At 30.5% G+C, this 24,767-nt stretch overlaps 1 protein-coding gene across 3 annotated transcripts in view; it reads left to right on the top strand.

The window, feature by feature from the left end:
* Nucleotides 1-152: 152 nt before the first annotated feature.
* The window catches only part of LOC108560537 (neuropilin and tolloid-like protein 2), a 103,169-nt gene continuing 78,554 nt past the window's right edge, over nucleotides 153-24,767 (top strand). For 2 of the 3 annotated variants that reach the window (XM_017918126.1, XM_017918125.1), the window contains exon 1: nucleotides 153-579. In XM_017918126.1, the coding sequence (XP_017773615.1) occupies nucleotides 540-579 (40 nt within the window). In that variant the 5' untranslated portion in view covers nucleotides 153-539. Of the gene's footprint in view, nucleotides 580-20,444; nucleotides 20,464-24,767 lie in introns of those variants that run through there. The other variant, XM_017918127.1, reaches the window with a different exon arrangement.

The raw sequence follows: 24,767 nt of genomic DNA, 5'->3' as shown, positions 1-24,767 counted from the left end.
TATTTTTTTTTTGTCATCGGTGCGTTGACAATATTAAAAATTCCATTTGGTAAATGTCCCAAGCGGCGTCGGCGTCGTCAGCGTCGTCGCTATAGTACGTTCTATTTCGATCCTCCTTTCGCGTATATATGTATACATACAGATGCGGACGCAGTAGCTGGATCTGTGCTCAACGCGGATGCGAATGCGGAGGATAAGCGTCGCGACGCCAGTCAGTGCCCGCCGTACCTCCGTTGGACTCTGTTCCTAGAGGCCCGTCGCGATGCCATGTGGACCAACGCGAAACGAAACAATTCCATTTTGAAACTATTTTAATCTCGTCACACATTTCACGGACTAATAAATACAATACAACTCGACCAAAGAACAATTGATCCTCAAGTCGGTCTTCGGCTGTGCTGCTGCTGCTGCGTTCATTTAAATATAGTTACTTAGTTCGTACCTTCACACATATTATATTTATAGTTCGCGCTCTTGTGCCAGGATTTTAATGGAGTGATATATAAGTGTGTCTGCATGTAAACGTGTGCTTATCCCTAATGATATCTAGACGACAATGTACCTCTTCGTTTCTTTCATGTGAGTCCCTTTCAGGCTTTCAATTTTTACAGCAATATTCTCACAACTACAGCTGCTAAAAAGGATTACAATTGAATCCTTACAGACAATAATGAATAAACATTTTCAAATCAACCAAAAAAAAAGTTTAATCAAACGGCTTGTGTAATTTACACCCATATGAAAAACGTATAAATCATTAGAATGTCATCTACAAACTCATTGATTCCAGTTCACATTAAAATGTATAATAATTATTATATGTTATTCATAAAAATTAACAAATTTCTTTGACGAAATTTAAAATTTTATTATTATATAAAGTAATTTATATATAAAATGTTTTTAATTATTGAAATGACTATAGGAAATATAACCTTTTTCTATATTATTGTAATAAAAAATATTAATCTTTAGTTATAGTAATTTGATTCTATTAATTTACATTAAATAAACTTTATTTGTCCATTTTATTCCAATAAAAGTATATATCAAAACCAATTGTAGAATTTAGTCAAAAACATGTTTTGGTAAATTGAAATTGAAAACAGTCAATATGAAACTGTATATTTTAGTTTACATTTTTAGTGGAAAATGTATTTATTTCAAATTGAAATCTATTTACTGTGAGGTGAGGTGAAAAACAATCAGCACTGAATTATCGATTTGCAAACCTATTTTTCATTTCCTGTTTTTAATTTGAATTGGATGAAAAAAAAAATCGAATGATAAATATATTATTCAGGATAGAAAAACATGTGATCAATAATCCTTTACAATTGTTGTTTAACCATTTTATACACGATTTGTAAATTCATTTTGCTGAATTTATTCCTTGTTATACGACTAAGTAGTTTTTTCTATTAATAACAGTTAAAACAGTTTAGTAAAACTTTGTAGTTTACGCTGCAAGTACGAAGTTTTGAAAGAAAACATATTAAATATTTTAACAGAAAGAAAGTAACAATTTCTACAATAAATATCCGGCGATCAATAATCGTTTGTATGTATGTAGATAATTTTATTTTTTTTTTTGAATTTTAAAGAAAACTATTTATTTCCTATTTTTATTCCAAAGAATTTCACTTTAAAAATTTGTTTTATTATGTTGAGATAAGCTACTTTTTAATGTCGTATAATTGCATTCACAATCTGTTCATCAATGTGAACATTCAGTAAATTTAAGATCACGGTTGACATGCAATTGATAAACTTTCCCAGTGGATAGTTACCATTATGATAATTTGTTGGTTGGCTGACAACTTGTAGGTTAACTTCAGTTGTATATTGATGCTCTGCGATTTCACTATTTACTTTGACTGTAAATCTGCTGCTATCCTTAACACTGTCATTGTCCATCGACTTGGATAAAGGTTCTATGATGCTCTATTGCTGCAAGCACCGAGAGGGTTCACAAAGGGCCTGGCTTGACCAGGATTTGAACCGGCGCCTACTAGCTCGTGGGTAGGGCTACCACTCAGCCCCAGTCAATAGCCCTTTGAAGCAGTTTTTATTATATTTCTATTATTGTATTGATTTTTTATTTTGTTCTGCTTCTATAAATATTATTATTATTATTATTTATTGCAACAATTTTCTATAAAATTGTAGTAAATCAGAAATTTATTTATATTATTAAAAAGAAGTTATCACCATTAAATATAATTTTATTAAGAAAAGTTTCAATAAAATTACATTATTGGAAGGATATTTTTATAGAAACTTGAATTCTGTGGAATTCATTGAGGCGCAATATAAAGGATATCTGGGACAGCAATAGATCACTATCATATTAAAAATGCCATTACACTTGGGAAACTTTTCTAAAAAAGTAGTTCCAAGGCGGCAGCAGATAAATGAAACAGTCTTTTTTTATTTTAACTTTTCCCAGTGTAACCATAACTTTAATTCATGTCATCAATTCTCTAAGAATCTTATATTCACTTCTGTTATGCATTCTGATATTAAAATATTATGACAATAGTTAATAATATTTTTTTTCTTCAAGTTAAATTGTTTAGAAATCACGTGCCCCGTTATTGATTTTATATTTTTGTGTTTATTTTGATGGAAACTACTAGTACTTTTTTTTAAATGTTTGCATTTTTTTGCACGTTTTGTTTTCTGTTTCTATCATATTGTATACGTCAAGCTGAATGCTACAAAATGAAAGCTTTCATTTGCAGGATCGATTAAAAATATGCAATGCTACTTTGTTTGATGCTGCATTTTTTTTTGCTTTGTTTTGTTACATGAAATCTATTGGCAGTTTCTCTCTAAATATTATTTTATTACAATACTTTGTAAATTCATTTTATATATCCATTTCCATATTTTGTACTTTAGAAATATTTTTCTTTAATTTGATGAAATTAAGAACTATCTACATATTCTTCTGATTACTCTTCCTATCATTACTTTATTTTATAAATATAAATGTATTTTTTATATAATGTTAAAGTACTTTGTTAGTATATTTTGAAATATTGGCTCCTGCATGAAGAGGTTAGAAGATTAGAGGGCGAGATAACACTGGAATGTTTTAATTTTATTTTGTCATGTTAGAAAGGGAAGCTTATGACTATATGCTTGATTATTGAGTTCATCATGTGAAGAGAGATTGTGAGCATGGTAGAGGAATAAGTTTTTCTTCTTTCTTCCTGGAGACTTTCATCTTATATGATATACACTTGGTTCTTTTTTATGATACGTTCCACAGGAAAACGCATAAAAATAAATCGCACAAAAAAGGACTAGACACACGTATAAAAATAAAGGATACGTTCCATAATTTTTTAAAACCGCATAAAACTAAATAAATGAGTTACAATATACCAAAAATCGCATAAAAAGGATTTATTACAGTTCAGAAAAATAATTAGTCTTACTATATTCTTTCTCAAATGTTTATTCATAAGTTTATACAAACGTTAACAATCATAGACAAGTTTATTAAATTTCATAAAAATATAATCTTAACATATTCCTTCTAAATTTATACGGAAAAATATTCAAAAAAAAAATACAGAATTTTTTTATGAAAGTTAATCTTTCTTCACATTTTTTCATTAGAATTATTATATGAGAGTGTTCGGCATAATTTGCGAACTGGTTTGAAATCACTTTTATAACTAGAAGAGATAGTCAGCATATCAGATCTATGTCCTGAAGATAATGATTCTTCACAAGTAAAATTAGTCTCAACTTCGCATGTTGATTAAACTTTGAATTGGCTTTGCTATTTTTTTGTACAATTCCTGATATCCAGAAATGCAATTATGAAGCTCGCGTTGAAACTGCTCGTTCAGAATTATCATCTTCGATGAAATGGTTTGCCAATTTCTTTCAAAACGTGTCAAAATGGTCTAAAATAGTTGTTTAAAAAAATGCGTTTTGAAATATAAACCGCATAACTTCAAAACCGCATAAAAAGAGGACCGAGTGTACTTAGCCTATGTCGCACTTACACAATCACGGCTGACTCGGTCTGTGTATTAATTGAAGGGTTCTGTAAAAAAAATAGGAATGGGTTATAAAGAGGTTTTGCTGTTGTGTAATAATTTGATATGTTCCGCTGATATTCCTAGTTTGTTGGAGTAATAAGTTAGGATGGGCGTTTGTAAACTTCCTAGGCGTGGAGTCGGGCGATGATGCATACCCGTTTTCTGAATTGTTTTGATGGTTTCTCTGTATGTGATGTTGCCGTTTTCTTTGACGTTTTCTCTCTGATGTTGTAATTTGAGATTTTAGAGGGTTTAGTTTCATTTGCCACTTTCTCAACTATTTATCTTATGTCTTCAATCATGGATTGGAGACCAATGGTCGGATTCGGGAGTGAGGACTATAGTGCTATGTTGTCCGCTTACTGTGACAGAATTGGTTGCACACAAATATGGTACCGTTTTTGACTGAGGCAGTTTTTTTTGAAGAAATCTTTGTATGGTTTTATTATGTTCGTCTTCTATTACTACCAGCGCCAACCATCATCAGAGGCGACGCATGCTCCACTTGGCCAGTCACTTACTGGGGGTGTTTGCTTTGTTCCATTTTCAGGTTATCCCAACATTCCTGCCCTTCCAGAGCGCCAGGACGAGAGACAGTCTAGAAAGGATTTATAATTATAACAATATAGTAGCTGTTGTGTGTGTTCTATAACGATTGGTTAATCCTTCGGAGGAATGCCAAAATAGCCGAGTACGTTTTTATTATGTTATTGATACATTCCGAGGTAATGACGATTGCATACAAATTAAACAAAAGCTATTGTTTGTGCTTACTTCCGTTGTGAAGATTGTAAATAAATAATATCAAAGTAGGCATCGGTTTGCTGTTAAGAATAACAAGTTTATTTTTTTTGCGTGTCAGAATTTGTTCACTCAAAGATAAATTGAAGAAGAAACGAACAATAGTCATGCTAGAATTGCAACCCCAGCTTAACTCTACGCATTTCCGAAGGTTTCTAATTGGTGATTCTCAAATTTGTAAAAGTCGTGATTGAAAATTACGTAAGAAAAATATGTGTATACATCCAGAACTATACTTGTTGTTAGTGCTTATGCAATGGATTAGATTAGGATCGTGGTGATGATGATGAGAGGCGAAGGAAAAGGGTACACATCAGAGAACCCCGACGTCAACAAGTGAAAATTACTACAAGGCATATATATCCTGCAAAAATTCCAAAAAAGAAATTTTCCTATGCAGTTCAGGTATTTAGTCAGACAGTAATTTATAATACTTGGGAACTTATCATGTCCAAATGGAATAATTTACTACAAATTCAATTTGCTATGTGGTTTTCTAAATCAATTATTTGATACGTTGAATTTAGGCACATTGAATCCAAATATTTAGATCTGTGGTATAATGAAGGCTAAGGAATTTTTCAAAAATATAAAATTTGTTAACAAATGAAATGAAATAATGAAACAGCCACCTGTATTCCGAAATTTTGTTACAACTTCAATTGGAATGATAAATTTACATAGTATTTTACTAAAAAAATTAATTTAAATTATTTCAACCAAATATCAAACCATTCTAATATATATGTGTGTGCCAGTATGTGTCAATGTTCGTGTGTGTAATATTTTTACAGTTGGCAATAGAGCTGATTTTTTTTTGTGAATGGATTTGAAACAAATAACAAGCGGCAAGGGATACCAAACCTGGCTTGTACTTCAAGGTGAAGAAGTAAGGCTGACAGAGCCGCTTACAACCGCGAGCTACCACGTTACCATTCATGTCATCACCAATCACCTGGACCTCATCTTGATCGCTGGTGGATTTGAGACAAGGTTTTAATAGTGTCGATCAGCTTCTCCTTTGAAACCGATTTCAGATGTACTGGGCGAGAACCATGGTGATGTCGTTCCTCGGTTTCTTGTGGAGAAGTCTCTTGTGTAGAGTTTTCAACAGATCCTCAAATCGTTTCCGCCACATTGGGACGTCGCCTCCATTCTTGTGTAACCGTCGCAACTCCATCACCAGGCAAAACGACCGTACTTTGTCCTTTACCAGCAGCATGCATATGTAAATTGAATTCAATGAAAAATAATTCATCAGCTATTACATGAACGCTATTGCATACAATTTACTTAGTTTTGTTATAACAATCTTATATGTAGACAAAATTCCCGGGAATATTAATTTAAAATTTCTCGGAAATAAAAAACGAAATGAGTTAACATCTAAACGCAGCGCATATTAAGACGTTTTTCTAATCACTTATATTACGGACACTCCAAATTGTTGACCATGCATTATATTCACGAAAAGCTCAATATTCAATTAAGACTGGGTTTTGCAACCCTCCTGAATAATTATCATTATTTATTTATTTTTAATATTATTAATTAATTAAGGCATACTTACATCAATAGTATTGATATTAAGAAATAAGATGAAACTCGATTAAATAATTCTATTGGAACTTGAACAGCACAAAGTTTTGTTTAATTTTAATTCCAATTCACGATATTAAAATTATTTTACTAAAAACAAATAACAAAATCGTAGTTATAGTTACAACTTTGTCATTATCCACAACCAACTATTTTTAATCTTTAAACGAATAAAACATTTTAATTCACAGTGGCGTAACAATCGACGATGCAGCAGGTACAAATTTCGTATTTTAGAAAAATAAAAACAAAAAAATGTTGCTCAATAAAATTTTATAAAGAACTATGTTTCAATGTTCTGAATATGAATAATAATAATAAATGATTAGGTATTTCTGACGCATTCAGTTTGTTAATGAATGCGAGATGAGCAAGTCTGGTGAATGTAACCGTGCGTCATGTTTCCAGAAAATAACATTCCATTCATTTGCTGTCATCGTTCGGGGAAAGTGGGAAAAAAAGTTACAATGCCAGGAGAACATTCGGAGATATAGAGAGAGTACAAAATACTATTAAAAGCTGTCCGCAAATTAAATTGATACAAGGATATGAAAGCGAATATTTGAAAAAAAAAAAGCATTTTTATATTTAAAGTGTTTACTTTTTTTATTATGTTAAATTTTCGTTATGTGCATGAACTGAATGAGATATTTACCATTATTATGCGGTTGATATAAATAATTAAAAACTTGAAAAAAAAAACTCGTTTCATCGTTATTGCCAAGAAATGCGATGAAAATTTTTGTTTTGTTTCGTTTTGTAGTGGGTATATTTGGAAGAGTTTGTATGAAATGTTGAATGGACGGGCGTTCCTAAGCGTTTATTCACTTCGGACTTTGGACAAAAAGAAAAAAAAACATGAAGAAGACTGCATAGTATAATGGATGGAAAGAGCACACGAGAATAACGAGCCGGAGCAGGCGACGTCCAAATATAAAACTAAACTAAGGTTAAAAAAGTTCCGGACAATACAAGAGAGTACAAAAAAGTGGTACAAGAGATCCTTGGAACACGGGGATGGTCTAATGTTTAATATGCGCGTCGAGTTTAAAACTAATTTAACATTTGCATGTTTTCACCTACCCTCTTCTACATTTTCTTTTTTTCGACTTGTTGTTTTATATACCGCTTTAATGAAAATAAATTTAACTTCGGGCAAATTAAATGCGGTGAGTTCACCTTTTGTTATTTAATGTATCGGATATAAAATGAAAATAAAATATATAGTAAATATTTATCAAAATGATTAATGGTTAATGTTTATAACCATTAACTATTATTTTACAATGCAGTTACTAAATTTCTAAAAAAATTACAAAAAGAAATTATTACATTGAAGTGCAGTTATCAATATTTATATTGAATTATAACAGATTATTTTGTATTTTAACATATAAAGCATTACATTTTATAATATATCTAGAATATATGAGATCACTAAGCGATTTTTAACGGTTGCTATGAGATTTATATGTGATTTCTATTCCTCAATTTAAAATTTGCAAGCGACTTCCAAATTGCTAGCAAATCTAATAAAATAAACTTTCCTACCATTTATTTAAATCATCTAAAAATATACTTTTATATCTTATTTTTATAAATGTAGAAGATGATTGTAAAATTTGGGAAGGTATTCTTGAATAAGTTAAGTGTTAGTACATGTGATCGAGTCTGTCTTTGTATTTTCTTGGAAATTTTGACCGTTTCAACTAAAAGTTTCCGGTGTTGTTTCTTGTTCTTAAATCAATACGTAACGTTCACATTTTATTTCTTGAAATGAAATTGCTTTATTGTTGCTGCATTTGATTAGCTTATTGTAATCCACACCGGTTGAGTTTTAGTGCACAAATTATATATTAGAGGAAATTGATTCTGTTATCGAGTTTCCACTGTGCCGGATTAACTAAAACCTACAGGGTGGCCCAATTGAACTGCAACCAATTTAAAACTGCTATAACTTTTGAACCGTTGGCAAAGTTGTGTCCATATTTCGCCTAATGATAGCTGATTTGATTGATTAAAAGCCTGTGGAAGCATTTTCATCTCAATTTTTGTAAAAAAAAAAGTTATCAGCGATGGAATTCAAACGTAATAGTGTGATAGCCCAATATTTGAGCGGAAAACCAAAAGTGGATATTGTTAGAGCCCTTAAACATTAAGGTGAATAAATCTTTCGTGTCTCGAATCATAACACGTTATAACGAAGCTAGTAGTGTTACACAATGCTATTTTGGTAGCCGGAAAAAAAAACTACATCTGTGGTAGAAATGGTTCGGAAATTTAAGGCTCGAATTGAATGAAATCCGCGACGCAGTAGAAGACAAATGGCTACTCAGCTGAACATACTGAAAATAAGCATGCAACAAATACTCAAAATCGAACTCAAACTGAAGCCTTACAAGTTCCAAAAAGGACAAGATCTCACCGATGTTAAAAAAAAACTAGGCTTGATAGAGCGAAACTTTAGACATTCGAAGAAGGCCACAAGAAGTCAAGTACCACCGTTTGTAGTAATCTGTGACGGTCGATAGTCGCTCTCCGTTGGTGTTTTTGGAGCGTACCGTCAAGGTTAATACGAATGTCTACTATGAAAACGTTTTGGAAGGTGCTCTGAAGCCGTGGACATCCAAACATTTCAGTCAGCAAGAGTGGACGTTTCAAGAAGATTCTACACCATCACACAAAGCACATGAAAATCCGAATGGCTGATAGACAACGTTCCACACTTAATTTCGACTGCTCCACGGTGACCAGATGCAAATCCGTTCGATTTCTCAGTATGGATTTTACAGGCCAATGTCAGTACTAAAAAAATACCAGAGAATGAATGTGTTCAATAAAGCCTTTCTTCGTGAATGAAGAAAGATTCCGCAGGTTCACATTCGTGCAGCGTGTGACTCGCTTGTTGACCAACAAAGAGCTATAGTTCGCATACAAGGCGGCCATATCGAAAATTTGAAATGAATTCAAAAAATGTAATTGTTTTCCAACATTTTTTATTTAATAAAATCCAATTTAAAATAAAAAATACTGCGCTCTGGAAAGTTGCAGTTCAATTGGGCCATCCTGTATATTAAGGAGAACAAAGTATGCGGATCTAACAAGTAATTAATTTATAGTACATAACAAAAAGAGGTTGAGTAGAGTTATTAAATTATAAAATACGGCATTAATTAAAATCTTCTATTATTTAACCATTTTCAAATCATAAAAGTATTATAGTTAATTTTTTATAAAGACAAATAATGTTGAAATTCTGAAGGTTTTCGGTGCCATTAAATAATTGGGTTATGAAAGTATATCTATTTAAGAATCAATTATTAATGTTGCAAACTTTTCATGGGATCAGGAAAGGAATTAGGATAAAAAGGATCTCGGTTAGTAGCTGCAGATATTGAACCTTTTTCGAAGTTATATAATGTATTGTATATAATCTATCTTAGGCAGTTTATGAAAAGGGTGGCTTATCTTTAGAAAATCTGTGTAGCGTATCCAGATTGAAAAGAAGATCCTATTTGTTGCACGAACTAAAACTTCGGATCTGGCTAATGAACTCTATGTAGTAAAGCTACGGCAAAACTGCCAACGAACGTGATATACTAATTGCTACGACTATTATTCGACCATATCTGCGAGATATATGGGTCGGGAGGATCGTGTGTGTGTTGTGTGTAGTGCTTAAGCTGGGATAGTCGCCGAACGAACGTGACTAGTTTTTAGCAGTAAGTCTTAAAATTCATCTGACACCACAATCATGAGCTTCAGTTTATTTCGCTTTAAAAAAAAACACTAATAGTTGTATCTGTAATTAAAATTGAAATAGATACGTTACATAATTTTAATGGAATAAGTCTAAAAGTATCAAGAGATAATAATGATTTAAAAATTATTATTGAATACATTTAGGGTTGCCAGATTTTTGAAATCACAGCTTTATGGATTATTTCAGTTTATAGAAACTAGTAGAAAAAATGTTCTCGTTTGTCTTGATCATTATTATTGATTTAAAATTGGCTTAATTATTTATTAGTTTTCATATTTGTGTTGATCGTATAAAATCCTCATTTATGACTCGAAAATTTGGTTAATTATAACATTATTTAATTAGGATGTAAAATTGTTCTACAAATACTGTTTACATAAAACTCACTTTCGCTGTCCCTACGCAAATTCCCAGCTCTCTTTAAGTTTTACACAAACCAAGTATTCGCAGCGGTCACTTAACTAACAATTATGCTACAATTATATAAGTTACATATGCTACATTTATTATTATATTGTTAAAGTTAATCATATAATCATAATCATACAGTAATTATAGAGAAAACAATATGTGCGAGAAGCCAAAAAAAAATTAATTATTATGGCAACAATCATTGTTGTGCAAACGTTTAATCAATAGAACGTAATTAATCAGCTGAATATAATGCCTTAGAACTATAATTAAGCTCTATAACACAACGAAACATCGTTCAATGAGCAAACGCCTTTGTGACACAAGTATGTACGTAACAAACAAAAGGTTCCAACAATTAGGGCGGAATGGAATACATAGAAATTTTCGCAAAGGATATTATAAAGAATTTCTGAAATATCATGGGCGGTGGTGGTGGTAACCTGTTCATGCAGAAAATTTAATTTGAAACGATAAAATACCAGAATTCATAGCGGACTCAGCTAAGAGTTCCATCCAGAAAGGGCTCGCAACATAACTTTGGAACTTTATGCGGTAAAGGGTTGGCTTTGCGGACACAATGCAGCGTTTTCAAAAGTTGTCGTCCATACAGAACGGGTGATTTTTTCCCAATGCTTTTGGTATTTCCATGCAGAAATACGTTTTGACATCTCCGCAATATTAAATAATGTGGAACTGACGTGTTCATCGACTGCAAATGAGCAAATTAATCAAAATATTGAATAATAATGTACACGTCTATCGGTTTATTCATTTTATCGATCAACTTCGATTGGTACATGAACACTGCTTCAGAATTTGGAACTCATATATAAGCATATCAAAAGCAAAATTTTAATCGATATGTGGAATTTCGTATCATGGTTACTCGCATGGCGTCTGATTGACTCTGCTAAGTACGCATTAATTTAAAATGATATGATATGTTATTACAATATGAAGAAGGTTCAAAGGTCAAGTTATGGTATGTACCTATTTAAAAGCAAAATTTTAATCGATATGTGGAATTTCGTATCATGGTTACTAGCATGGCGTCTGATTGACTCTGCTAAGTACGCATTAATTTAAAATGATATGATATGTTTTTACAATATGAAGAAGGTTCAAAGGTCAAGTTATGGTATGTATTTATTTAAAAGCAAAATTTTAATCGATATGTGGCATTTCGTATCATAGTTACTCGCATGGTTTCTGATTGACTCCGCTAAGAACGCATTACTCTAAAATGGTATGATATGCTTTTATAAATCCTCCGTCAATATGAAGAAGGTTCATAGGTCAAGTTATGGTATGTACTTATTCAAAAGCAAAATTGTAATCGATATGTGGCATTTCGTATCATCGTTACTCGCATGGCGTCTGATTGACTCTGTCAAGTACGCATTAATTTAAATTGATATGATATGTTTTTACAATATGAAGAAGGTTCAAAGGTCAAGTTATGGTATGTACTTATTTAAAAGCAAAATTTTAATCGATATGTGGCATTTCGTATCATGGTTACTGGCATGGCGTCTGATTGACTCTGCTAAGAACGCATTACTCTAAAATGGTATGAAATGCTTTTATAAATTCTCCGTCAATATGAATAAGGTTCATAGATCAAGTTATAATTGTATGCACCTTAACGGAGGCTTAAGGTAATAATTCTGAATGAGATTTTTCTGGTTCAAGTATTAGCATAAAATAATTTTAACAAAAAACTTGTACTTGTGTTTGTATTTGAAAGGGTTTTTTTAAATAATCGATTATACTAATACAAAGTCAAATGGAATAATCGGATTTATAACGTTTCGTGCAGATCAAATGAATCAGTATAAATTATTTTAATGATTGATTTTATAGGAACATTTCAAAGGGAAAATCCAATTATTTATTAGTAAATTGAAAAACAATTTGTATAATTATGAAAATGTATATAATATATCAAACAATTCGCAGTAATTATTTATTGATTGCAATATTTTTTATTTTGCGAACGCCAATGAAACCCTAATACGGTTAATGACATTTTAACGGTCGTTATCAAAAAAGAGATTTATCCGACGTTTCAGCTATCTACGAATTTATATACAATTTTTTGTCGATTGATTTTGTGTTGCTATAAGGAATATCTGTTTAATGAAGCGAATAGTTTGAATCATATATATATATGCTTTTTATTGATGATTGATTTGAAGTTTCCAAAGGAATAAACCGGTCGACCTGCAGATAAAAATATTACTTCGTAATTATTTATATTATTTACGAGATTTTTTAGTGTTTTCAAGTTTTATTCCATGTTGTATTTTATTAAATAATTGATTGCAATAACCGACGAACCAATTGAAAATGTCTATATAAATACAACGAAAAATCTCATAGTACGGAAAAGTTTAAAACAAACTAATTTTTAATTGGAATTGGAATAGAACTTCAAAATCTTCGATTACTACGATTTCCAATAGTGCGACATTTTGGAAGAATGTGAATAAAAACATCTACAATTTAATGAAAAAGAAAATTTGCCATTTGCAGGAAAAGTGATTTATATTATTATGTCGTTTCAATTGAAATTTCATTTTAAATTTAATTAAATGTTAATTAAATTATTAATATTGCGAATGTTTAAAATAATTGATTTTATATATTTATAAATGTAAATATCATATTTTCATTTATTCTATTTTTTATTTGTTTTTATATTTAGCGTAGTTTGACAGATGCCACGCGAGTAACGATGTTAGGAAATGCCGCGCGAGTAACGTAACACTCTGTTAAAGAAAATCGCTAGAGGCGATTCGTTTGAGAAACTGAGAATCTATTCAGTTTCTATTCATTACAACATGCACTGTCGTTCATAGAAAATGGAAACTTAAAGTGCATATTTCATCCTTTCGCCAATCCGAACTATACATTATAAATTTACAAATGTGTGCACAATTTATTAAGAATTAACTTACATTATTCTATTCAGAAAAAGCGAAATACATAATATTATACTTAATCCAGCTTTCCCTTAGTTGCACCAATGCAGATGCATAGTAGAAAGTTTTAGAGTAGCTCTGAATAATTCAACATTAAATGGTAGCAAATGCGTAACGAGTGCATTTATATAAAACTGAATGTGATTTAGCTGAAAAACTTTTCGCTTTTTCTCTATTCTCTAGACATTCTAAACACAGAGGTTCCCAAACTTTTTTGTGCCATGTTTTTCGGTTTTGGATAGACTTACCTTACCTTATTGATTTTTTGTAAATTTATTATTTATAGTGGGACATCTTTATAATTATTAAGATCTTTGCACTGAGACTGCGTGTATGCTTGTAACAAGTTGATACTGGTATATTATTATGTGCAGGTTTTTACAAGTTCAAAATGTATTGCGACCACAAAGCGAATGCCTACATCCTACAACTTACACAATTTTATAAACGTATATATTTTTTTTTACTTCATAGGTACTTTTATACATAATGTATATGTCTTTATATTATAAGATAGTATAATGTAAGTAAATAGGTACTATCAGTGTATGTTGAGATCCACTATCGTGGACCCTCATTTTCATTTTATGGACCCCCAATTTTTTTTTTTCACTGACGTAGACCTGGTTGTCATAGACACTTGGGGGTCGATATAGACCACTTTGGGAAACACTGTTCTAACATATTCATTTCTGCAAATTGTAAAATAGTATGGATTTGTAGTAGCTAACACAGTTAGTTGTTGTATGCATTTCCAAAATAGTAAATCACTGCGAATTCGCAATGTATAAACACATTTACTGCCCAATAAAACCCGAGCAACTCGCACAACACTCTACTGGTAGGAAGAATTCCGCGCGACGCATAAATAAACCTCGAAAACAATTTATTTATGGTCCAATACGTCAAAAAAAAAACTTTCCTCTTCGTTGTTTGTTCTTCCAGAATATTACTTGCCCGGTTTGCGTATGTCCATATTTCAAAACAAAATACTGACAAAACAATCCTGATGTAAGATAAAAGAAGAGTAGACAATTTTCAGATTCTTTGTGTAATTATGAAATAACCTTACGTCAAGTTTTAAATTGATAAGATTTTAATAATAAACTTTGCAAACATCTAACATACTAATATTTTTATAAATTCAAATCGCATTATTTTTATATATACGGCAATTATTATTGTTTTTTTTTAAACGTATTATTCTGAAAGTTTTTAATTATTATTTTGAATTTTCTCTTTTTTGCCGACATTCGGAGGGATGAAAAACTTTTTCATGCGCTCGGACTCAATACATTAATATTTCGTCCGTGTTCTAATTGTAATTACGAATGTTGGCCATTTCCTCTGATTGTTCGGAGTTGAAATGTTTGAAACGACAATAAAAGCGTTTTTAATTTTACATTAAATTAAATTATTTTAATTTTAATATACGTTCGTTCTCTCGCAGTTTTTAAAAGAGAATTAAACATTTATTTTGTAAGTATATTTTCGAATAAAATCACCAGATTTTAGCTAAAGAAGTGATTTTAAAAGATTTGACGTATTGGTATTGATTTAGAAATTATATGTAAAAACATTAGATAATATGAAATGTAAGAAAAAACAAATCAGAATAGAGTTTGTATTTTATCATTTTCATCGAGAAAATGAACACCAGCAATTATTAAATAATTTTTAATAAATTTCAGTTAACAGCTTTAAGTAATTGTGAATATTTTCTATTCAATATAATACAAAATAAGTTAGTGAAAGATGTGGATCAATACTGTCGATTCGATGTAAAAGATTTGCCGGAATTAATTCTACCTTTTTTTTTTCATTCTTTGATGGCGACTTGAGTGCTGTAGGCTTTTAACCAACTTCAAAACTCCATTGTAAATGGGCCATAAAATTGGAGTGCAGCTATTGTTGGTTAGTTGCACTATTCGTTTTACAATAGTTCTTGTGAGGTTTACTCGTAACCCATGTGAGAATAAATACAGAAGTATGAAATTAATAATTATATCTTTATAAAGCTATATTGCTATATTGCTTTTATTGATAAGTATTGCTAAAGTATTGCTAAAGTATTACTAATATTATTTATACAAGAGCATTTGTCGTAAGATACATGAGATTAATAATTAATATACATTAATATACATGGTCGATGAAAGTATTTCTAAGTTGTTAAATTAGAAAATATTAATTGTGATATTCAACAAAATTAATTTATTTTTCAATTGAAATAATCTGAGTATTCTGTATTGATTGATGAATATTTTCAACAGTTACAAATTAGGATTGTAAATTTAAGCCCGCTTCTTGCAAGGTTAAATCGACGAAACATTTAGAAAAGAACGCGAAAGATGCAAAAGTGTTTCATTTTCAATTGATTTTTATTTACGTAACTCATGAGTTAAAATGATCCACCGATTTAAGTAAACCTTAACCTTTCTTCCAAAAATATCTTATAAAAATTTCTTCCTATAAATCCTTCATATGGTATTTTATTTCATTTACTTTATCTTATTACCAAACCTGAAGACATTTTACAATGAAATAAATGGAAGATTGACTGGAGATTGACACGAAGCTGTGTGATTTAGTTAATTATTTAATATATCTACTTTTATTTTCTCTTTATCAAACTCGAATGAATAGTTCTAATGAATGTATTTTTGTTTTAAAGCAATCGGATTGGATACGTTCATTCATTGCAGTTATACAAACAGCACCAATTGCTGGTATCGACTATATATACATTGGATATTGAAACTGAACAACTTCTAATTACAACGATCAACAATTTACGATATCGCAGTTTTCTGCAAATAAAAAAAATCGAACTTTCATACACGTGTATACCGAATACTGAAATATAGTTTGCAGTATTAGTTTTTGCGCATAAATCCATGCTGTTGCCCATAGGCACAGTAGATTTGTGTTTGAAATGCGTGCAAATTGTAATATCTGGCGGAAACCCCAGATTAGAATAGCTTTATATCTGGCGCACATAAAATGGCGAGCAAACACAATTATAAAATACGCGGATGCTGGTTCCATAGGTTTATTCACTTGAATATTCTACATGGATATCATCCATATAGGATAACGACAAAATCATCCATAGCCAATGCTCTATAAATATTTAAAATAAGCATGATATACATATTCTATTAAATAACTACCAATAATCGATACTCGGCGTCGAAGAAACTAAGTTTAATATAACGTTAGTAATTAACTTATATAAATGGAGCAGATAAACCTACGGTCACTTGCCCTTTGTATTAATTGACTTATATAAATGTAAAAAATCATCACTACTATCGTATGTTTTTGATTGATTTGTCTTTGTGTGATTCCATTGCTATTTTTTTCGATTTTCCGAAACTTTATATAAACATACATCTATAAACGATTATTAATTATCAATAAAGTATATGTGCCAATAAACTCCAATTGTTCTGAGAGTTTGGATCTAACCACTTCTGTACGTTAGTGACCTGTAATAAAGACATTTCTCTATTGTCTGGTATATGCAAAATTTTTATCAGCTCGCATAACAATCTTCAACTGAAACGAGAAAATCGCTCACAAATGCATTCATTTTTATGTATTCGTATAACGCTCATCTGAACTTTTCCAGAGAAAATGTCCAAAGAATATTCCTTTCCTATTATTATTTTGGTTTTATTGATTTGTTAAGTTTAATAATTCAAATATATAAATGGTCCAATTATTATATAAGAGCAATGATTTTGTATATCAATGTCAGTATCAAAGTGTATAATTCGACACATGGGTTAAGTCGCCATACTCACGACCTAAAAGGCGCAGGTTCAAATCCTGGTCAAGCCAGGCTCTATGTGAACCCTCTCGGTACTTGCAGCAATAGGGCCATCATTTATCACAGATGGACAGTGAAATGAATGAGGTTCAGCAAATGGACCTTTAGCTGATTAAATGTTCAATGTTCACATTGATGACCAGATTGTGAATAAAATTACACGACATAAAAAAATATTTTGTATGTCTATCGTTCTGGAATTTTTAATAATGCACACTTTATTATATACTATAAGATGTGTATATGTGTTGTTTCTAAACTTACAATAAAGTTTTCAAGAATGATTTTAGCTATGCATACTTCAGCAAAACCGTAGGAATATTACTTCAGAATTAATGTAAACTTGCGGTGGAATTTACAAAGTTTGCTGGAAAATTGAAAATTTGTTAAAGATATTGTATTTGATTTATATTTCAGATACAGATTGCTGTACTACTAAAACCAGGTCGAATATTTATTTTTTTAAAAAAAGCGTAAATTTTTTCTACTTCATTTTTGAACGAGAATTACAGCAAAATGAATAAATATACATTGCATTCCTCAAATATCCAACTTTCATATGGAACTATCTGATCCATTCTATCTACTATAGTTACTAAGAAAATCAATAAATTACAGCTAAATTGATAAAACTACAGATATAATTAATATAACATTTTTTTGTCGTGTGACAAAGTCAAAGTGCATAGGTTTCAATCAGCCCGTAGTTTGTAAGTTTTGAGTTTGCTTTAGTCAATATTGACCGTGTTTGCTTTCCAACCTTCGGGCTATTCGTTTAACTCTACAATTTTCTTTCCTTGGTGGAATTTATATTCGTCTGAACGTAGGATACACAAACTAAACATTGTAAAAAAATAAAATGCATATAATTCGAACAATATTTACAATCAATTATAGTCGAAATGTATTTTACTGTTAGTAATCGATAGCGTTTTGTAGTCGCTAAAATTCCAGTTGATTTCCTCGGCAATATAAATATGTAGCATACATTTTTTGGTAAATGTACATTTGCTGCTGCGAACGTTTTTATGTATTCGAACATAAAGAGACGGATATTTGTGAAGGCTATGAAATGGAACGAAACTGCGCCACGTTTTCGTTGTTCTTGCGTTTCGTCATTAATATTTCGAGTTGGTAAATAAGAATGCGAGTAAACATCCTCGCTAATCGTTTGGGGATTTCATTTTGCCTGTGTTAACAAACACTGGCAAACTTTCAGCTCAAAATCATCGGGGGAATTTCAGGATTGTCGCGTTTTAAATTAACTTACTCTTGCCTGCATCTATTTATTATAATTTAAATTAATTCTTGTTGGTTCTACTGCGGATTAAAAGTTGCCTATATTTAAACTTTATACTAATTAGTGTTAGATATACGACATTTTTACATAATATAATTGAATACATTAATACAGTGGAACCTCGCTTAACGAGTTTAATCCGTTTCAAAATTTCCGGATTTTTACTAGTATAGTGAAATACTTGAATAGTGAAACATAATTAAAAATACACATAATATGTGTACACAAGTTTTAAAAATGATGTAGCAGGCGCGCAATCCGGGACTTCTCTTCTCATCGTCACTCGGTATGCGAAACGTCGTTCATTAAGCGAGTGATTTTTCTTACAACTCATTTTGTTCGTTAAGCGAAATGCTCATTATGCGAGGTTTCACTGTATATAAAATAGATTTATAAATAATGTAGACATTGGTTTAATTAATTAAATTTATTGTTGTGTAAAGTATTGTGTGTAATTCGTAAAAATGATGTACATATAATAAATAATTACATTTACTAATTTGTAAGATGTAATTTCATCCATAAAATACATTGTAAACCATATGGAAACATGAGTCATGCATTCTCGCATTTCATAGAACTTTCTCTCACTAGAACAAGAAACCTAAACAGGAGACATCTTCACTCATTGTTGAATGATGTATAAAGGAACATAATATAATTTTAATTAATTTTCAAGTGTCAAATGTCAATGAATAATTTAATATTTTAATTAATTTAATACATTTTGCAGTTGCGGAATAACCAAAAATACATTAAATCCCATAATAAATAATATGACTTATTGTTAATAACATATTTTATAAATGATAATGTTATATTTTCACAATCTCGGAATTAGGTGATAAATGAGTAATAATTAACGAGAGTTATTATAAAATGATTACAAATTTATGGACTTGAATTGATTCAGGGTATTACAATTGCCAACATATTTCACCGGTTTATACATTTCGTATGAGTATGTGATACATATGCATCGATTTATTTTTGTCATTCCTAAGAAATTCATCGTGTGGGTAATGATCTCTGTTGCATCTTTTATCCTACAGCAGGGGTTTCCAAACGTTTTCGGTTATGTTAATAGTAGTTTTTATTTGATTTTCGTGGCGTCCCTGCAGCACAGTTTGGGAACTCCTGTTTTACAGTATCCCATTTAACGAAGTAACTTTTTTCAGAGAGACGGCGATCAAAGTGATCCCCTGCCATCATTATTTATGAATAGGTTTCTTTGCATCTGGTGAGACGTAAAGTATAGACAACGATAAAAAGCACGTAGCGCATTAAAAAAAAAACTTTAGAATCTGATCGAGTGAAAAGCACCAGGCATGATATTGAAATTTGTAAAACATTGGAAACTATTAATTAGCCGGTTGTGCCAAGAAGATGCGTCAACGTTATATTTATACACGGTCATTGCAAAATCGTTGCTTTTTGTGAGTTTATACGTGTGTGTCTCTCTTTTATTTTTTTCTCTCTACATCTTTTTTTATCCGCTTCTTTATGCCTAGTACGCATTGAGCAATTCTATAATAACCCAACGTCTGGCTATTCATCATACGTATATATATATTTCTTAAAATGCAATGTGCAATGAAATGGAATAACCTCCATTGTGCTAGAATATGAAAAGACGAAGAAGTAAGGAAAATAAATGTAGAGGTTAAGGTGTCTGGGGAGTTCCGAGCTTTTAGGTGATTTCACATGTAAGTTTAGACCGTTTCTGAATGCAAACAGAATTGGACTTAACAGCGGACGGCAGACGTAAATGCCACTAGTTTATCAAATATTACTAAATTCTTCCTGATTCACGAGTTATTTCTTTATACTAAACTATTGCAATTACCATAAAAATATTACAAATAACGCTGCATTACTAATAATGATTCACAATAAACAATATCTAATTATATTTAAATAAACAATAATTAAGAAGAAAATTTGTTAATTTTATATTGAAAAAAAATGTAATAAATTTGTCAAGAGATTAAATAACATTTAATAAGTATTGGGAACATCATAAATTATACTTTAAATATTTATTTTTTAGGGCAAACATTAAAATCGATACCAAATTTATAGAAATATTGCACAATATAAATAAAAATGTTATTAATTATAATTACAACATGCGCATCATTGAACATGCAAATTAAATTCTAGAATTCCTATTAAAACTGCGCAAATTCCCATACCGGGTTTGCGGTTAATTAGCACGACTGTTAAAGCTTACAATAATGTCAGTACCATACGACTGAACGCATCGATATTAAACAGTTATCAAATTATTATTATATGTTGTGTAATTATTGTTTTTGTTTTTTTTTTCAGGTAAGTTAAAGACCCTAACAGCATGGTAAAGTGATATTCGAAGACAATAAATTGGTGTAATCATTTGAAATAATTCGCATGAATATATTCTGAGGATTGAATAAGAGTCAGCATATGTATTACATTGGAAGAAAACTTGTGAGAATAAATCGATCTGCTAGTAAATAGCTTATGCTTGTGAACAGTGCACGTCTCATACATACTATTGGAAATTCAAATCAATCCTTTTGTAAATGATGAAAATGCCTGTATCTGAAGTCACTTTATTGTGTATCCTATATTTCTTTAAAGCTTTTGGAAATTTCAAAAACTGTAAATTTATATTTTTAAAGATAGTGCGAAGTCTTCTAATAATAAACAGTGTGATAGATTCCTCACAGAATAATTAATTGTTAGTAACTAAAACCACTTAAAAATAATATCCAAGACTAAGGTTTTTTCCAATTGAAAAACAACATTAAATAATGTATTACACTTGGTTCTCTTTTTATGCGGTAGATACGTTCAACAGGAAAACGCATAAAAATAAATCGCACAAAAAAGGACTAGACACACGGCATAATTTGCGAATTGGTTCGAAATCACTTTCATCACTAGTAGAGATAGTCAGCATATCAGATCTATGTCCTGAAGATAATGATTCTTCACAAGTAAAATTAATCTCAACTTCGCATGTTGATTTTTTCCCTTTGACAATATAATCAGTGATTAAACTTTGCGATGGTTTTGCTATTTTTTTGTACAATTCCTGATATCCAGAAATGCAATTCTGAAGCTCGCGTTGAAACTTGAGTGCTCGTTCAGAATTATCATCTTTTTTGATGAAATGGTTTGCCAATTTCTGTCAAAACGTGTCAAAATGGCCTAAAATAGTTATTTAAAAAAAATGCTTGTTGAAATAAAAACCGCATAACTTCAAAACCGTATAAAAAGAGGACCGAGTGTACAATAATGGTTGTTTGTTATCCAAATTAATTTTGGATTTTCAAAAGTAGATAGCGTTATGTTTATTTTGAAGGGTTTCTGTCATTGTTTTCACACTCCATTCTGGGGAGTTTTCTCTCAAAGAAGACCTACGTTTGGCTCAGTTTTTTTTTTTGCTGAAAAGGATCAGAAGTTCTATCATGAAGTTGCCAGAAAAGTGTTAAAACATCAATGAACAAAATGGAAAATATACAATTGATAAAACTGATTTGTTCATGTTATTAAACTTTATTTTTATACAAAATTTATCAGAAAAATTTCAATAAAATAAAAATAATAATATTTATTGAAACAGAAAATTAGAAAATTGAGTTTTTTCTCAATACAAACTGCTTAAAAGGGCTATTGACCATTGGTCTTTCTGCCTTAAAAATTTCATTTTATCAAATATGTTTTAATGAAACGTATTTGATTATAATAACTTTATTGTATTATTAATACAAATATGCTTTAAACCTAACGCATAATGTTTGGAACAGGTGATCATAACGCAGTAGAAATCTTGTAGATATTATAATTTCTGATTAAATGGAAAATGCAAATGGTTTATAAAGCGATTTCACATAATAGTTTCTACTGCAACTGACGTTCTCATTACTGATATAATAACAAGAAGTTTATTGTATATTGTATAAAGTCATGTATAAATATAGTATTTTATATTCTTTATTTTTATTTATTTACATTGAATATATAATTAATGAAGAGATTAAACATGACTAATTATTATGTTTACATGTATGAAAGAAAATGTATGAAACCACATCAATGTGTGAAATACTCACTACATTCCCCAAACATACAGCTTTCATCTTTTGAATCCATTCAATCTATTTTAGAAAATCAGTAAAATTGAAATGTGGCTGCCTCTTTGAATCATAGTTTCACACGGATCTGTTATAATCAAAGAGTCGAACCGGAACCGAACCGAAAACCGTCAACCGATATTAATCGAAAAATTTCTCAATTTAAAAACCGAAACTGGAACGAAATTTTAATTACGGTTAATTTCGGTTTATTTTTTTTCATTATGAATTTCGCTTTCTTTCATGTATGTTCTTTGACGGTAGTGTGCCGGTGCTAGTATTTTGGTTTATATATATAGTCATTAGAAAAAAAAAAATTTTGGTCGGTCTATTATGAATAGATTATATATATTTTTTTTAAACGATAAACATTCACTTGGACCGTAACCGTAAACCGGAATGAATTAATTTCGGTTTGACTCTCTGGTTATAACTGATCGTTTACACAGAACTAACTAATTTATCAATTATCGATATTAATGTATGTTTGAATAACTGTTTTTTTTGCTCAATTGATTTTTGTCATATCCAATCATTTTTCAAAGTGGCAAATTAATTATGAAAATCGATTACTCCAATTACACTAGGAGTTTGAAAAAAACGAAAAAAAAAACGGAATACATTTGAAGGGCCATGGGATTTTACGTTGATGAAAATATATTTTTGAGTGATTTTGGATATTTACAACAACTGGTAGGTAAATAAAACCGTTCAGTTCAAAGCCATTTGTATTCGATATGTATGTTTTTTTAATTGGTCATCCCAATAGCACAATTAATATCGATGGAAATGTCAAATGCGGCCACTCATCTCTTTGCTGATATTCCCCCGAGATGGGCGTATCCCTCGGTATAATCTTTAGTTTATCGGTCTATCGGCCTCTGGAGATGCCTTCCAGATACGTCTCTGAAGACAAACTATCTTTGCCGAAGCATTTACGGTTACTGTAGGAGTCCCTGCGGCCACGACAAAAATCTACTTCCGCTTTTTATAGTCACGAGTGCATGGAAAACGCTATAATAGCCGTTCCATTCTCAATTTTTATATCCTGTTGCCAGTCCCTCCTTTTGAAATATAAACCCATTTTCTATACATCACTTTTGCACTTAATGCTTACTGCTTCTGGCAGGTTCTATGAATTCAATAGTTCACATAATTCACTATAATTGCTGAGAATGGATCTAATCAATAAAATTCCAGTTATTTCGGTATTAGTACAGCTTCTACATATACATTTTTTATATAATTCAGAATATTTTTAAGTATTTTTGTAAGTTATATTATTGTTCAAATATATACTCCTAGTAATTGGATTATTTGACTAGATTGTAATAGTTAATTCCTCTTATTATTGTATTTTAATAAGGCAACTGTAAATTACAGCAACGTTGAAGTTATATCGTAGAGCATTGCTAAGTTAAAGTTAGAACTTACTTGTCTAGAAACTTAACTGAATACTGTCACTCATCACTTGACATGAAGCTGTGGTGAAAATTGCATGAAACTAATGATTATAGTCTTTGAAAACAAAGCAAGAAAAATGGGAAAAAACTGAAGATTTATAATTGCAAAACATTTCAGCAACGACGTTCGTTAATGAGAATAAAATACTTGTAATTATCATGTAATTAAAATTTGGTAATTAATGGAAGTTATTTAATTAAAATTTTCTTGATCTTCGATGGAATTTTTGAAAGGAGCGCGACAGGTGACGTTGAAAGTTCGAAAATGATCAAAAAAAGGTTGTAAATACAAAAGTTAATATTTGTCAAAGAAGATTTTTTTTCATACAATTAATTTTTTTATATCGTATAATTTTATTCACAATCTGTTCATCAATGTGAACATTGAGTAAATTTACGATTTCGGTTGACATTAGGTAGGTAATC

Source organism: Nicrophorus vespilloides, unplaced genomic scaffold, assembly GCF_001412225.1.
Source record: "Nicrophorus vespilloides isolate i.1.1-1 unplaced genomic scaffold, Nicve_v1.0, whole genome shotgun sequence".
NCBI classification, from domain to species: Eukaryota; Metazoa; Arthropoda; class Insecta; order Coleoptera; family Silphidae; genus Nicrophorus; species Nicrophorus vespilloides.
The sequence above is the reverse complement of the archived record's forward strand: the minus strand, read 5'-3'. Positions and strand labels throughout refer to the sequence as shown.